This window comes from Bombina bombina, chromosome 1 (assembly GCF_027579735.1).
Source record: "Bombina bombina isolate aBomBom1 chromosome 1, aBomBom1.pri, whole genome shotgun sequence".
NCBI lineage: Eukaryota > Metazoa > Chordata > Amphibia > Anura > Bombinatoridae > Bombina > Bombina bombina.
Window position 1 is genome coordinate 1,338,845,547 of NC_069499.1, and position 17,077 is coordinate 1,338,862,623.

Here is a 17,077-nt window from a genome sequence, read left to right on the forward strand (position 1 = left end):
GACTTGACCTACCTACACAATTGAGCCATTCTTTGTGATCAGATACAATGAATACCAGACTACATCTTCTTCCCATTTTTTATATCTCACTGAAACCACCTTAAAAACTTTACAAAGGAAACTGAATCTGTAAGAACCACCGGCCATACTACAGCATTAAATGTACATTGGCCTCTATTAATATACACATCCCGAAAAATATGATACAACCTATAGAATCATGATCCGATTACCAATTTATGAACCTCCAAAGATTAGTTTAGTACTTAATCCCATTAAGAACAACGTTACTCTTGTAGGATTTAAGGTAAAATGCACATAGATATAGAATTTAATCATTTAGCCATTTTGAAACTCTTGAAATTCAATCTCAGAAACTAGGGCAACAAACAGTGGAGTTATATGTCTCTATGTGCTATACTAAGCTTAGCCATAGATCAGAATTGATGTTCTCCAAGGAGTAACAACTATCTGAGATATGAACCAATCCCTTGATCATTAGTTTGGTTTCTATATGTATGACTACATATTATATATAATATATTTGTATTTTTTAAAGACTTCTTTTAAACCACTTTTCTCCAACATAGGTGTGTCCGGTCCACGGCGTCATCCTTACTTGTGGGATATTCTCTTCCCCAACAGGAAATGGCAAAGAGCCCAGCAAAGCTGGTCACATGATCCCTCCTAGGCTCCGCCTACCCCAGTCATTCTCTTTGCCGTTGTACAGGCAACATCTCCACGGAGATGGCTTAGAGTTTTTTAGTGTTTAACTGTAGTTTTTCATTATTCAATCAAGAGTTTGTTATTTTCAAATAGTGCTGGTACGTACTATTTACTCAGAAACAGAAAAGAGATGAAGAATTCTGTTTGTATGAGGAAAATGATTTTAGCAACCGTAACTAAAATCCATGGCTGTTCCACACAGGACTGTTGAGAGCATTAACTTCAGTTGGGGGAACAGTTTGCAGTCTTTGCTGCTTGAGGTATGACACATTCTAACAAGACGATGTAATGCTGGAAGCTGTCATTTTCCCTATGGGATCCGGTAAGCCATGTTTATTACGATTGTAAATAAGGGCTTCACAAGGGCTTATTTAGACTGTAGACATTTTTTGGGCTAAATCGATTGATATTAACACTTATTTAGCCTTGAGGAATCATTTATTCTGGGTATTTTGATATAATAATATCGGCAGGCACTGTTTTAGACACCTTATTCTTTAGGGGCTTTCCCAAAGCATAGGCAGAGTCTCATTTTCGCGCCGGTGTTGCGCACTTGTTTTTGAGAGGCATGGCATGCAGTCGCATGTGAGAGGAGCTCTGATACTTATAAAAGACTTCTGAAGGCATCATTTGGTATCGTATTCCCCTTGGGTTTGGTTGGGTCTCAGCAAAGCAGATACCAGGGACTGTAAAGGGGTTAAAGCTTAAAACGGCTCCGGTTCCGTTATTTTAAGGGTTAAAGCTTCCAAATTTGGTGTGCAATATTTTCAAGGCTTTAAGACACTGTGGTGAAAGTTTGGTGAATTTTGAACAATTCCTTCATGTTTTTTCGCAATTGCAGTAATAAAGTGTGTTCAGTTTAAAATTTAAAGTGACAGTAACGGTTTTATTTCAAAACGTTTTTTGTACTTTCTTATCAAGTTTATGCCTGTTTAACATGTCTGAACTCCCAGATAGACTGTGTTCTGAATGTGGGGAAGCCAGAATTCCTATTCATTTAAATAAATGTGATTTATGTGATAATGACAATGATGCCCAAGATGATTCCTCAAGCGAGGGGAGTAAGCATGGTACTGCATCATTCCCTCCTTCGTCTACACGAGTCTTGCCCACTCAGGAGGCCCCTAGTACATCTAGCGCGCCAATACTCCTTACTATGCAACAATTAACGGCTGTAATGGATAATTCTGTCAAAAACATTTTAGCCAAAATGAACCCTGTTCAGCGTAAGCGTGGATGCTCTGTTTTAGTTACTGAAGAGCATGACGACGCTGATATTAATATCTCTGAAGGGCCCCTAACCCAATCTGAGGGGGCCAGGGAGGTTTTGTCTGAGGGAGAAATTACTGATTTAGGGAATATTTCTCAGCAGGCTGAATCTGATGTGATTACTTTTAAATTTAAATTGGAACATCTCCGCATTTTGCTTAAGGAGGTATTATCCACTCTGGATGATTGTGAAAATTTGGTCATCCCAGAGAAACTATGTAAAATGGACAAGTTCCTAGAGGTGCCGGGGCTCCCAGAAGCTTTTCCTATACCCAAGCGGGTGGCGGACATTGTTAATAAAGAATGGGAAAGGCCCGGTATTCCTTTCGTCCCTCCCCCCATATTTAAAAAATTGTTTCCTATGGTCGACCCCAGAAAGGACTTATGGCAGTCAGTCTCCAAGGTCGAGGGAGCGGTTTCTACTTTAAACAAACGCACCACTATTCCCATAGAGGATAGTTGTGCTTTCAAAGATCCTATGGATAAAAAATTAGAAGGTTTGCTTAAAAAGATGTTTGTTCAGCAGGGTTACCTTCTACAACCCATTTCATGCATTGTCCCTGTCACTACAGCCGCATATTTCTGGTTTGATGAACTGATTAAGGTGCTCGATAGTGACTCGCCTCCTTATGAGGAGATTATGGACAGAGTCAATGCTCTCAAATTGGCTAATTCTTTCACTCTTGACGCCTCTTTGCAATTGGCTAAGTTAGCAGCTAAGAATTCTGGGTTTGCTATTGTGGCGCGCAGAGCGCTTTGGTTGAAATCTTGGTCGGCTGATGCGTCTTCCAAGAACAAGCTACTAAACATTCCTTTCAAGGGGAAAACGCTGTTTGGTCCTGACTTGAAAGAGATTATCTCTGATATCACTGGGGGTAAGGGCCATGCCCTTCCTCAGGATCGGCCTTTCAAGGCAAAAAATAGACCTAATTTTCGTCCCTTTCGTAAAAACGGACCAGCCCAAGGTGCTACGTCCTCTAAGCAAGAAGGTAATACTTCTCAGGCCAAGCCAGCTTGGAGACCAATGCAAGGCTGGAACAAGGGAAAGCAGGCAAAGAAACCTGCCACTGCTACCAAGACAGCATGAAATATCGGCCCCCGATCCGGGACCGGATCTGGTGGGGGGCAGACTCTCTCTCTTCGCTCAGGCTTGGGCAAGAGATGTTCTGGATCCTTGGGCGCTAGAAATAGTCTCCCAGGGTTATCTTCTGGAATTCAAGGGACTTCCCCCAAGGGGAAGGTTCCACAGGTCTCAGTTGTCTTCAGACCACATAAAAAGACAGGCGTTCTTACTTTGCGTAGAAGACCTGTTAAAAATGGGAGTGATTCATCCTGTTCCATTGAGAGAACAAGGGATGGGGTTCTACTCCAATCTGTTCATAGTTCCCAAAAAAGAGGGAACATTCAGACCAATCCTAGATCTCAAGATCTTAAACAAATTTCTCAAGGTCCCATCTTTCAAGATGGAAACCATTCGAACTATCCTTCCTTCCATCCAGGAAGGTCAATTCATGACCACGGTGGATTTAAAGGATGCGTATCTACATATTCCTATCCACAAGGAACATCATCGGTTCCTAAGGTTTGCATTCCTGGACAAACATTACCAGTTCGTGGCGCTTCCTTTCGGATTAGCCACTGCTCCAAGGATTTTCACAAAGGTACTAGGGTCCCTTCTAGCTGTGCTAAGACCAAGGGGCATTGCAGTAGTACCTTACCTGGACGACATTCTGATTCAAGCGTCGTCCCTCCCTCGAGCAAAGGCTCACACGGACATCGTCCTGGCCTTTCTCAGATCGCACGGCTGGAAAGTGAACGTGGAAAAGAGTTCTCTATCCCCGTCAACAAGGGTTCCCTTCTTGGGAACAATTATAGACTCCTCAGAAATGAGGATTTTTCTAACAGAGGCCAGAAAGACAAAGCTCCTGGACTCTTGTCGAATACTTCATTCCGTTCCTCTTCCTTCCGTAGCTCAGTGCATGGAAGTGATCGGGTTGATGGTAGCGGCAATGGACATAGTTCCTTTTGCGCGCATTCATCTAAGACCGTTACAACTGTGCATGCTCAGTCAGTGGAATGGGGACTATACAGACTTGTCTCCAAAGATACAAGTAAATCAGAGGACCAGAGACTCACTCCGTTGGTGGCTGTCCCTGGACAACCTGTCACGAGGGATGACATTCCACAGACCAGAGTGGGTCATTGTCACGACCGACGCCAGTCTGATGGGCTGGGGCGCGGTCTGGGGATCCCTGAAAGCTCAGGGTCTTTGGTCTCGGGAAGAATCTCTTCTACCGATAAATATTCTGGAACTGAGAGCGATATTCAATGCTCTCAAGGCTTGGCCTCAGCTAGCGAGGACCAAGTTCATACGGTTTCAATCAGACAACATGACGACTGTTGCGTATATCAACCATCAGGGGGGAACAAGGAGTTCCCTAGCGATGGAAGAAGTGACCAAGATCATTCTATGGGCGGAGTCTCACTCCTGCCACCTGTCTGCTATCCACATCCCGGGAGTGGAAAATTGGGAAGCGGATTTTCTGAGTCGTCAGACATTGCATCCGGGGGAGTGGGAACTCCATCCGGAAACCTTTGCCCAAGTCACTCAACTTTGGGGCATTCCAGACATGGATCTGATGGCCTCTCGTCAGAACTTCAAAGTTCCTTGCTACGGGTCCAGATCCAGGGATCCCAAGGCGGCTCTAGTGGATGCACTAGTAGCACCTTGGACCTTCAAACTAGCTTATGTGTTCCCGCCGTTTCCTCTCATCCCCAGGCTGGTAGCCAGGATCAATCAGGAGAGGGCGTCGGTGATCTTGATAGCTCCTGCGTGGCCACGCAGGACTTGGTATGCAGATCTGGTGAATATGTCATCGGCTCCACCTTGGAAGCTACCTTTGAGATGAGACCTTCTTGTTCAGGGTCCGTTCGAACATCCGAATCTGGTTTCACTCCAGCTGACTGCTTGGAGATTGAACGCTTGATTTTATCGAAGCGAGGTTTCTCAGATTCTGTTATCGATACTCTTGTTCAGGCCAGAAAGCCTGTAACTAGAAAGATTTACCATAAAATTTGGAAAAAATATATCTGTTGGTGTGAATCTAAAGGATTCCCTTGGGACAAGGTTAAGATTCCTAGGATTCTATCCTTCCTTCAAGAAGGATTGGAAAAAGGATTATCGGCAAGTTCCCTGAAGGGACAGATTTCTGCCTTGTCGGTGTTACTTCACAAAAAACTGGCAGCTGTGCCAGATGTTCAAGCCTTTGTTCAGGCTCTGGTTAGAATCAAGCCTGTTTACAAACCTTTGACTCCTCCTTGGAGTCTCAATTTAGTTCTTTCAGTTCTTCAGGGGGTTCCGTTTGAACCCTTACATTCCGTTGATATTAAGTTATTATCTTGGAAAGTTTTGTTTTTAGTTGCAATTTCTTCTGCTAGAAGAGTTTCAGAATTATCTGCTCTGCAGTGTTCTCCTCCTTATCTGGTGTTCCATGCAGATAAGGTGGTTTTACGTACTAAACCTGGTTTTCTTCCAAAAGTTGTTTCTAACAAAAACATTAACCAGGAGATTATCGTACCTTCTCTGTGTCCGAAACCAGTTTCAAAGAAGGAACGCTTGTTGCACAATTTGGATGTTGTTCGCGCTCTAAAATTCTATTTAGATGCTACAAAGGATTTTAGACAAACATCTTCCCTGTTTGTTGTTTATTCAGGTAAAAGGAGAGGTCAAAAAGCAACTTCTACCTCTCTCTCTTTTTGGATTAAAAGCATCATCAGATTGGCTTACGAGACTGCCGGACGGCAGCCTCCCGAAAGAATCACGGCTCATTCCACTAGGGCTGTGGCTTCCACATGGGCCTTCAAGAACGAGGCTTCTGTTGATCAGATATGTAGGGCAGCGACTTGGTCTTCACTGCACACTTTTACCAAATTTTACAAGTTTGATACTTTTGCTTCTTCCGAGGCTATTTTTGGGAGAAAGGTTTTGCAAGCCGTGGTGCCTTCCATTTAGGTGACCTGATTTGCTCCCTCCCTTCATCCGTGTCCTAAAGCTTTGGTATTGGTTCCCACAAGTAAGGATGACGCCGTGGACCGGACACACCTATGTTGGAGAAAACAGAATTTATGTTTACCTGATAAATTTCTTTCTCCAACGGTGTGTCCGGTCCACGGCCCGCCCTGGTTTTTTAATCAGGTCTGATAATTTATTTTCTTTAACTACAGTCACCACGGTACCATATGGTTTCTCCTATGCTATTATTCCTCCTTAACGTCGGTCGAATGACTGGGGTAGGCGGAGCCTAGGAGGGATCATGTGACCAGCTTTGCTGGGCTCTTTGCCATTTCCTGTTGGGGAAGAGAATATCCCACAAGTAAGGATGACGCCGTGGACCGGACACACCGTTGGAGAAAGAAATTTATCAGGTAAACATAAATTCTGTTTTTTAAGGATCTTTCACAATTTTACATTTTTTATAAAAATATACTTTTTATAGTTTTTAGGCTTAAATTTCCCAAACGAATTTTTATATAAATTAGTCCTTTGGGTCCTTTTTGTGAAGACAGGTTTTTATGATTGCGATGTTATTGGTCTCTGCACAGAACACAAGATAGAGTAACTTTGAGAAGCCATCCCTAATAACTGAAATAGCAATTGATGTGTCACCGGGTTAGCTCTTAGTAATGAATAACCGGAAGTATTGCCGGGTTTGTTTACATCCGGTATCATTAACCGGAAGTGACATAACGATGTCATTAAACTAAGCTTTTGAATAAAATATAATAAAGGAGTAACTTTAAGATACTATCCTTAATAAATGGAAGTGACATCGAGTTTGACCTTAGCAACGTAATGCCGTCAGCAACGTAATGCCAGTTTTACCTTAGCAAAGTAATGCCGGCTTGTTGACATCCGGTATGATTAACCGGAAGTGACATCAGAATATCGATGTCAATGAAATCAAACACCGCTGATTAAGGTTATTATTACATACAAATATCTACCAATTGTAAGATAGCCACTAATAGTACCTAAAATTTACAGAAACTTCAAATCTAAACAAAAACTTATAAGACATTTTATAGTAATATCGAAAACCGGAAGTAAATTCAGCCATTTCCGGTTAAATAATCAGTAGGCCTATATAAAGATGCTTAGCTTACCAATGAATCAGTCTTGAAAAAGGTCTTGTATGGACCGAAACGCGTAGACAGCATTGGTAAGCATCTTTTTGATTATTCTTTTTTTGGAAATTCGGCTACACTATGTTGTATCTTTGTTTTTAGGGCACATCGATACCTAACAGACCCAGCTGAGATCCCCAAAAGGATTCCTTTGGACGATCCTTCACCAGCAATTGTAACAAGTTTTCTCACAGGGAATAAGATTGTACTTATAATCACCTTGTTGGATAAGTTGACATTGGCTTTTTGTACTTTCTATTTTTAAGGGATTTTTTCCTTTTTTTCACTAACTTTATACCACCACGAACGCTTTTCGGATCGTTATATACACATTTTTTAACAAGTCAGGAATTCATTTTAAGTTTTTTAGCGTTCACGCACAGTTTTTAGCGTTCACGCACGACTTTTCATGTGATTTTTTATGTGATATTGTTCTATTTACCCAATTTTACACTTACTACTTGTCACCCACTCATTGTTTCACATATTTGCTTTTTAGGATTGACACTGTCATTTTTTGGAATTTTATTGTATGTATTGATTTTTAATTGTATGTATTGATTTTTACATTTGCACAGAATTTGTTGCACTTGTATTCTAATTTAAGTGTTGCACAGATTGTTGACACCATTGTTTTGGATTTTTCTTCAGTATATATTTACCAGCTTGTGATACATAATTACGTATTTATGTTATGTATATATTTCCTTTTGGTACCGCAGCTACCCTTGTAACAAGAGGTTAGTGTTAAAGATTCTAAATCGAGTGCGGCGTTTGTCAAGCACTCCCTCTTTTGAATCCTAACTGCGGCTGCTACACTGTTATGGATCCATAGCTCCACTGATATATACCGTGCTCCCATTTTTAGCACCCTATTTATCAGTCTCGTAGCCTAAAGAATAGTACCATCAAGCTCTGCACTTTTAGTTATTCCCACCGTGTTTTACGGGAGGTTAATTATACCCCACTCCTATCCATATGCTTTGGGAAAGGGTCTAATAAAACTAATGTGAGTTTTACATTATTATTTCCAATATCATTTTGAGTTACTTTATGTTATGTTATGGTAACATTGTTGCTAACGCAGCTAATATTTCTAGAGATTACTAGTTTATTTTATCTGTTTTAAAATCTTCCTAGGAGATTTTAACCTCCATTGTTTTACACCAAATAAATATATTTTTAAAATCTATCATACTTGTGTGTAATTACCTTTTTAGCCTTTTTTGGCGCTGTGATCACTACCACCTTTTTTAGTCTTCATAAGTGAGTAGACTTTTTTTCCCTGGGGAGTGGGAACTCCTGCCGGGAGTGCTTTTCCAGCCTGATTCTCAATGGGGTCCGTTGCAATTGAATTTCATGACTTTTCGACAGAATGTCAAGCTCCTGAGGTACGGATTAAGGTCAAAGATCCCTCACTGTAATAGACGCTTTGGCGTTACCTTGGAATTTCAATATTGCATATTTAATTCCTCCATTTGACTTTTCTCCTGGAGCCTTGGCTCGAACTAAGCAGGAGAGAGTGTCGGTGATCTTCATTTCACCGGCGTGGTCCGCAGGATTGGTATGCTGTCCTGGGGTACATGTCGCATCTTCCACCTGGGAGTATCCGCGGAGGAAGGACCTTGTACGTCAAGGACCCTACTTTTATCCGAAAATATTTTCCCTGAAGCTTATCTACTGGAAGATCGAAGCTTTCTTTTATACAAGCGTGGATTAGGAATTGGTCATTGAGAACATGAATCAGGCTCGTAAGCCTGGGTCTGGGAAAACATAATTATATAACATATGTTATGGAATAAATATTTATTCTAGTGCGAATCCAAAGGATACTCTTAAAAGGAGTAGGGATCGGATTCCTAGAATTTTCTGCAAGACATAGTTGCCTTGTCTATTTTGTTACAGGTTCGTCTGGCGGTCATCCCAGACGTACATTCGTTTGGTCAGGCCTTGATCAGGATCAGACCTGTGTTAAAACCAGTTACTCCTCCATGGAGTTTGAATTTAGTTCTTAAAATTCTTCAAGGGGCTCCGTTTGAGCCTTTGCATTCCTTAGATGTTAACCTGTTATATTGGAAAGTTTTATATCTTGTTGCTATTTCCTCTGCTCGCAGAGTGTCAGAGCTCTCGACATTGCTGTATAAGTCCCCTTACCTTATTTTCATTCTGATAAGGTAGTTTTAAGTACTAAATTAGGATTTCTTCCTAAGGTTGTTTCTGATCTGAATATTAATCAGGAGATTGTTGTTCCTTCCTTGTGTCCTAATCCTACGGCTTCTGCACAATTTGGACGTGGTCCGTGCTTTAAAGTTTTACCTACAGACGACTAAGGATTTTCGTCAGTCTCTTGCTTTATTTGTGGTTTTCTCAGGGAGACGTAAGGGACAGAAAGCTACAGCTACTTCTTTCTTTCTGGCTGAAGAGTATCATACGTTTTGCATGAGACTGCTGGAAAGCAGCCTCCTGAGAAAGTTGCGGCTCATTTCACGAGGGCCGTTGCTTCCTCATGGGCATTCAAGAATGAAGCTTCTGTGGAGCAGATTTGCAAGGATGCAATTTGGTCCTCTCTTCACACTTTTTCAAAGTTCTATAAATTTGACACTTTTGTTTCGGCTGAGGCCACTTTAGCAAAAAGGTTCTTCAGGCAGTGGTGCCTTCCGTTTAGGTTCCCTATCTTGCCCCTCCCGTATCATCTGTGTACTCTAGCTTGGTTATTGCATCTCATTAGTAACTAAGATGTTTGGTGGAGTCATTAAAAAGAAAAGAAAATTTATGCTTACCTGATAATTTTTTTTCTTTTTTGACACTGAGTCCACAGCCCGCCCTGTTTTTGAAAGACAGGTTGTTGGTTATTATAAACTTCAGACACCTGCACCTTGATTTTTTCTTTCCTTCGAATAACTGGAGTGGGAGGGAAGGGTGGAGCTATTTAACAGCTTTGTTGTGGTGCTCTTTGCCGCATCCTGCTGACCAGGAGATGAATATCCCATTAATAATTAAGATGATCCGTGGACTCATCGTGTCAAAAAAGAAATACATTTATCAGGTAAGAATACATTTTTCTTTTGCATGATGTACCGACTCCAACGGATTCATCCTTACTTGTGGGATATTATCCTTCTTAACAGGAAGTGGCAAAGAGAGCACCACAGCAGAGCTGTCTATATAGCTCCCCCATTAACTCTACCCCCCAGTCATTCTCTTTGCCGGCTCTAAGCAGGAAGGGTAAAGTGAAAGAGGTGTTAAGCGGTTAGTTTTATCTACAATCAAGAGTTTATTTTTAAATGGTACCGGTGTTGTACTATTTACTCTCAGGCAGGACATAGATTTCTGCCTGGAGGATTATGATCTTAGCATTTGTAACTAAGGGCCACTGCTGTTCCCACAGAAGCTGAGGAGTACAGGAAAACTTCAGTGTGAGGAACGGTTTCTTGCTATACAGCAATGAGGTATGTTCAGTCATATTTTCTGCAGAGACTGTTAACTCAGAAACGCTCACAGTATCCCCATTAGGGGAAGGGTAAGCAGTAATCCTAGTGTTATTAAAGGCTTTACTAGCTTGCATAAAGGGCTAATTTCTTTTGGGCACTCAGTTTGTTTATGAGAGAAATTGGGACAAACGTTTGTGTGTTCTGGGGGTAACGTTTTTTGTTTTTGATGGGACATTTGCTTGAGGGTTTCATTTGGCTTATTTGGGGTTGTTATAACCCACATGGCTTTCTGAAAAGGTTTGTTAGATTTGTGTAGGCCCCAGCAACATTGAGTGTGGTGGGCGGGGCCTATTTTCGCGCCTTAGTTGCGCATTTAGTTTTACATGCAAGCAGCAAGCAACTTCTACTGAGGTCCTGATAGTCTTCTGAAGGCCTAATCAAAGCTTTAATCCCATATTTTCTTTCTCTAAGGGCAGATAGGGCCACAGCAGAGCTGTGGCAAGGTGCTATAGGAGTTTTTTACCGGTTTTAGACATTAATCCGGTTTGTTCATTTTGGGGTTTATTGCTTATTTACTTGTGGTGCAATCCTTCTAAAGCTTAGTGGGTACACTGTTAACATTTTGGAAAATTTGAAGCAATTTTAACCTGTTTTGCAGTTTGTGTATGCCTTTTTTTCTCTTAAAGGCACAGTACCGTTTTTGCAAATTGTGTTTTTTTCATGAAATAGTGTTTTCCAAGCTTGCTTGCCTCATTACTAGCCTGTTAAACATGTCTGACACTGAGGAAACTCATTGCTCAATTTGTTTAGAAGCCATTGTGGAACCCCCTCTTAGAATGTGTCCCACCTGTACTGATATGTCTATAAATTGCAAACAGCATATTTTGACTCTTAAAAATTTGGCATTAAATGATTCTCAGACAGAAGGAAATCAGGATTTGCCATCTAGTTCTCCCCAAGTGTCACAACCAGTAAGGCCCGCACAAGAGATGCCAAGTACTTCCAGTGGGTCTAATTCTTTCACCTTGCAAGATATGGCTTCAGTTATGAATACTACCCTCACAGAGGTTTTATCTAAACTGCCAGGGTTGCAAGGGAAGCGCAGTAGCTCTGGGTTAAGAACAAATGCTGAGCCTTCTGTCGCTTTAGTAGCCGTATCCGATATTCCCTCACAATGTTCTGAGGTAGGGATGAGGGATTTGCTGTCTGAGGGAGAGATTTCTGATTCAGGAAAGATGTTCCCTCAGACTGATTCAGATATGACGGCATTTCAATTTAAGCTAGAGCACCTCCGTTTATTGCTTAGGGAGGTTTTAGCTACTCTGGATGATTGGGACCTTATTGTAGTTCCAGAGAAATTGTGTAAAATGGACAAATATTTAGAGGTTCCTGTTTACACTGATGTTTTCCCGGTCCCTAAGAGGATTTCGGACATTGTTACTAAGGAGTGGGATAGACCAGGTATTCCGTTCGCTCCCCCTCCTGTTTTTAAGAAAATGTTTCCCATTTCTGACGCAATAAAGGACTCATGGCAGACGGTCCCTAAGGTGGAGGGAGCTATTTCTACTCTGGCTAAGCGTACAACTATACCTATTGAAGACAGTTGTGCTTTCATTGATCCTATGGATAAAAAATTAGAGGGTCTCCTAAAGAAAATTTTTGTTCTTCAACCTATAGCGTGCATTGTTTCTGTAACCACTGCAGCTGCCTTTTGGTTTGAGGCTCTAGAAGAGGCTCTTCAGATGGAGACCCCACTAGATGATATTCTGGACAGAATTAAGGCTCTCAAGTTAGCTAATTATTTTATTACAGATGCCGCTTTTCATCTTGCTAAGTTAGCGGGAAAAAATTCAGGTTTTGGCGCGTAGAGCGTTATGGCTTAAGTCCTCGTCAGCTGATGTTTCATCTAAATCTAAGCTTTTGTCCATCCCTTTCAAAGGTAAGACCCTATTCAGGCCTGCACTGAAAGAGATCATTTCAGACATTACTGGAGGGAAGGGTCATGCCCTCCCTCAGGATAAGTCAAATAAGACAAGGACCAAACAAAATAATTTTCGTTCCTTTCTAAACTTCAAGAGTGGTCCCACTTCCTCCTCCTCTGCTGCAAAGCAAGAGGGGAACTTTGCTCAATCCAAGCCAACCTGGTGACCTAATTAGACTTGGAACAAGGGTAAACAGGCCAAAAAGCCTGCTGCTGCCACTAAGTCAGCATGAAGGGGTAGCCCCCGATCTGGGACCGGATCTAGTAGGGGGCAGACTCTCTCTCTTTGCTCAGGCCTGGACAAGAGACGTTCAGGACTCCTGTGCAGTAGAAATTGTAACCCAGGGATACCTTCTAGATTTCAAGGATTCTCCTCCAAGGGGAGGTTCCATCTTTCTCAATTGTCTGTAAACCCAACAAAAAGAGAGGCATTCTTACGCTGTGTAGAAGACCTTCTGAGTCGGTCATAAATACCTTGATTCAGGCTTGAAAGCTTGTTACCAGGAAAATCGATCATAAGATATGGCGTAAATATCTTTTTTGGTGCGATTCCAAGGAGTAAAATCAGGATTCCTAGGATTTTGTCTTTTCTCCAAGAGGGATTGGAGAAAGAATTGTCAGCTAGTTCCTTAAAAGGGCAGATATCTGCTCTGTCTATTTTGTTGCACAAGCATCTGGCAGATGTTCCAGACGTTCAGGCTTTTTGTCAGGCTTTAGCTAGAATTATGCCTGTGTTTAAACCTGTTGCTCCGCCATGGAGTCTAAATTTAGTTCTTAGAGTTCTTCATGGGGTTCCGTTTGAACCCATGCATTCCATAGATATTAAGCTTTTATCTTGGAAAGTTTTGTTCCTAGTTGCTATCTCTTCAGCTCGAAGAGTTTCTGAACTATCTGCATTACAATGTGACTCACCTTATCTTGTGTTCCATGCTGATAAGGTGGTTTTGCGTACCAAGCCTGGTTTCCTACCTAAGGTTGTTACCAACAGGAATATCAATCAGGAAATTGTTGTTCCTTCTTTGTGTCCTAGTCCTTTTTGTAAGAAGGAACGTCTGTTGCACAACTTGGACGTGGTTCGTGTTCTTTAAAGTTCTATTTGCAGGCAACCAAAGATTTTCGTCAAACATCTTCTTTGTTGTCTATTCTGGAAAGCGTAGGGGTCAAAAGGCTACGGCTACCTCTCTTTCCTTTTGGCTGAAAAGCATCATCCGTTTGGCTTATGAGACTGCTGGACAGCAGCCTCCTGAAAGGATTACAGCTCATTCTACTAGAGCGGTAGCTTCCACATGGGCTTTCAAAAATGATGCTTCTGTTGAACAGATTTGTAAGGCTGCGACTTGGTCTTCGCTCCATACCTGCTCAAAATTTTACAAATTTGATACTTTTGCTTCTTCGGAGGCTATTTTTGGGAGACAGGTTTTGCAAGCAGTGGTGCCTTCCATTTAGGTTCCGGTCTTGTCCCTCCCTTCATCCGTGTCCTAAAGCTTTGGTATTGGTATCTCACAAGTAAGGATGAATCTGGGGACTCGGTACATCATGCAAAAGAAAAAAAAATGTATGCTTACCTGATAAATTTCTTTCTTTTGCGATGTACCGAGTCCACGGCCCGCCCTGTCCAAGACTGATGGTATTTTTTTTAAAAAACTTCAGTCACCTCTGCACCTTATAGTTTCTCCTTTTTCTTCCTTAGCCTTCGGTCGAATGACTGGGGGGTGGAGTTAAGGGGGGGAGCTATATAGACAGCTCTGCTGTGGTGCTCTCTTTGCCACTTCCTGTTAGGAAGGATAATATTTCACAAGTAAGGATGGCTCCGTGGACGTGGTACATGGCAAAAGAAAGAAATTTATCAGGTAAGCATAAATTTTGTTGGTTTTTTTTTTTCAATTTTTTTTTCTCTCATCTTTAAAATGTATAAATATTCTTATATTTTCTATTGGTTCAGCTTTTTTATTTCTATGTATTTTTTTTTCCAGATGTTTAGTTGAATGTAGAGATGAGTATAAATATAATGTGGAAGCTGTGGAACTTCTAATACGGAATCATCTGGTTAACATGCCACAGTATGACCTACACCTGGCTCAGGTAATGCAATTAAAGGTATGCAGTGGCTCTTCTCATTTAGAACCTTTTCCTAATACTGTCATCCTTTCAGTATAAAAGCCTATTAGGATATATAGGTTTAATTGAGTGAGTAAATGTATAGCCTTGTACTTGTTAATTATCATACTAATTTTGGAAATTTAGCAATAAATTCTATTTTAGAATCGGCCGGTTTTGCCCCATTTTAGGTCATATAGCTGATAACCTTGTCTTCACTGTTTATTATCCTTAAACTAGTCAGCATTTTACACTGCGCCACTTCCATGATTATCCTTGTCATTAAAGGGATACAAAACCCAATTTACATTCCATAAGGCAGGGAGAGCCCACGACTTCATTCCTTACTGTTGGGGAAAAACAACACCTGGCCAACAGGAGGAGGCAGACACCCCAGCCAAAGGCTTAAATATCACTCCCACTTCCCCTATCCGCTAGTCATTCTTTGCTTTTCGACACTATTGGACAAAGATGTGTCAGAAGATTTGGATAGTCCTGTAATGGGTATGTTCCCTTCAAGAAAGGACTGGAGTTTTAAGCAATCATGTCAACCTCTCAGTGAGAGTATTGATGAGTTAGTCTGGAGATGCAGGGAAAGTTTTTCTGCGAACCCATCCAGACTGTCGCCTAACAGCTCCTGAGCAATCAGTTTTGACGAGTTTCACTGCTTGCTGTTACCCACTCAAGTCCATGCCAGAGGCATTGCTGCAAGACTGTCACACTTGAGAGGTTGTGCCTGTTCCACAGCATGGATCCTGGAGGGTAAGACAGTTTTATATATACTTTTTCTATACAGGGTCATAATGTGGCTCCTTTATGCCTCGATAGGATAAAGGGTTAATATCTCCTTCAGGGAGATTATTTAAACAGCTAGGGGTTATTTATAAGTTTGTTTTTTTTTGTTTTTTAATTTTTATTGAGGTAAAATGGCAAACAGAAATACAAATTCAGAAAAAAACATCATGGCAACATGCCCATTTGACATACACTAAATTTTACAAGATGAATTAAACAAGCATGTCTTTACAGCTGTAGAATCTGGGCTGAATTTAACCCAAAGGTATAATTTCTAGCCATGAGCATTACCTCGTTTTACATAGGTGCATGTACAAAGGACAAATAACACAAATCTAAACAGCTAACTGGGCATAAGCCTAGTTTCAACGACCAATACATAACCTTATGCAGGCTTGTGCTAGTCCTTGGAGTATTCAACAAAACTTGTAGCAAAGTAGCATATGTATATACATTTTCATTTGGACAACAGAGAATGGATTAACTAGTCATAATTATATGGCCTGACACTTTTGTAAGGATTCTAGGTTCCAAGGACAGGCCTTTGTGTCCATACCTTAACATCAGAACAGAAAACACTTAAAAAAATAAGAAGTTAATAGTATATGCTGTATCTATTTTATCACATAACCCCCTTGAACTATGTAGAAATTTGAAAGTGGCATACCTCCGTTAAAAGTTAGTGGCCACTCCTGAACCACAAGTGATAAAGAAAAATATGAGGTAAATGTAGGGGTTAAAGTTGCGGGTCCCTTTAGGCCCCAACATATTAGTGAGACTCTGGAGGAACATTAATGTTAGTTATATAGGCCCCTTCAAGGCCTCTAAGATATTCTAGAATTATTATACATTATGCTGCAAGGGTTAGCACTATTATAGACATCTAAAAGCTTGTGTGGACCTGCTAGAATGATAGTAGATGCAGCAGTAAGAACCATGCCCGCAGAGAGCCAAAAGTGCCCTAAAATTCAAAAGTGCCTTGAGGCAGAGGGGCATATTTATATTTACAAACTTAACCATAGATCTAATTCTCTGCGTAAATATGAAAGCACACCTAACGAGCAGGTACTACACCGTGGAATATATGCGTTTAACGGGTAGTATGGGCTCAAAAGTTGGGGCCTCCCCAAAGGACCGAGAGCAACACTTCTTGTCCTAATCCTATTATGAATTGTAGGCTCTATAGGTAGCAAATTGGATTGAAGGTCCTAATGTATAACTAGCCCCCAGGTATCCATTCATTAAACCTCTAAATTCTCCAGATTATTCCAGGGGAAGGTGTACCCTAGCTGCACTGCCCCGGCCGCAGACAGCGCACCCAGGCCACCAGGGATCTAAAAATATCTATGTAGTAAAGGGTAAGCCTCTCTTTCCTAAGCTCACTAAAATGACAAATCCCACAGGCCCAAGGATGTTACCCCTGCCAATCCCAGGGAAGGCCCCATATCTACCCAGGAACTAAGCTTGTGTTAATGCTACGTAGATAGATGCAAAAAGCTATAACATAACAGGCTCATATAATTAGCTCAGTTAATGGCACACACATAAGATAACAGTTAAACATAAAGTTATACAGTAGCACCCTATGTACATG

At 41.3% G+C, this 17,077-nt stretch overlaps 1 protein-coding gene across 1 annotated transcript in view; it reads left to right on the top strand.

Annotated features, from left to right (window-relative positions):
* Positions 1-17,077, top strand: part of CNOT1 (CCR4-NOT transcription complex subunit 1) — a gene marked incomplete in the record, with an annotated part of 753,971 nt that overhangs the window by 564,658 nt on the left and 172,236 nt on the right. Inside the window, 1 exon segment of the mRNA XM_053702424.1 lies at positions 14,565-14,673. Coding sequence (XP_053558399.1) covers positions 14,565-14,673 — 109 coding nt within the window.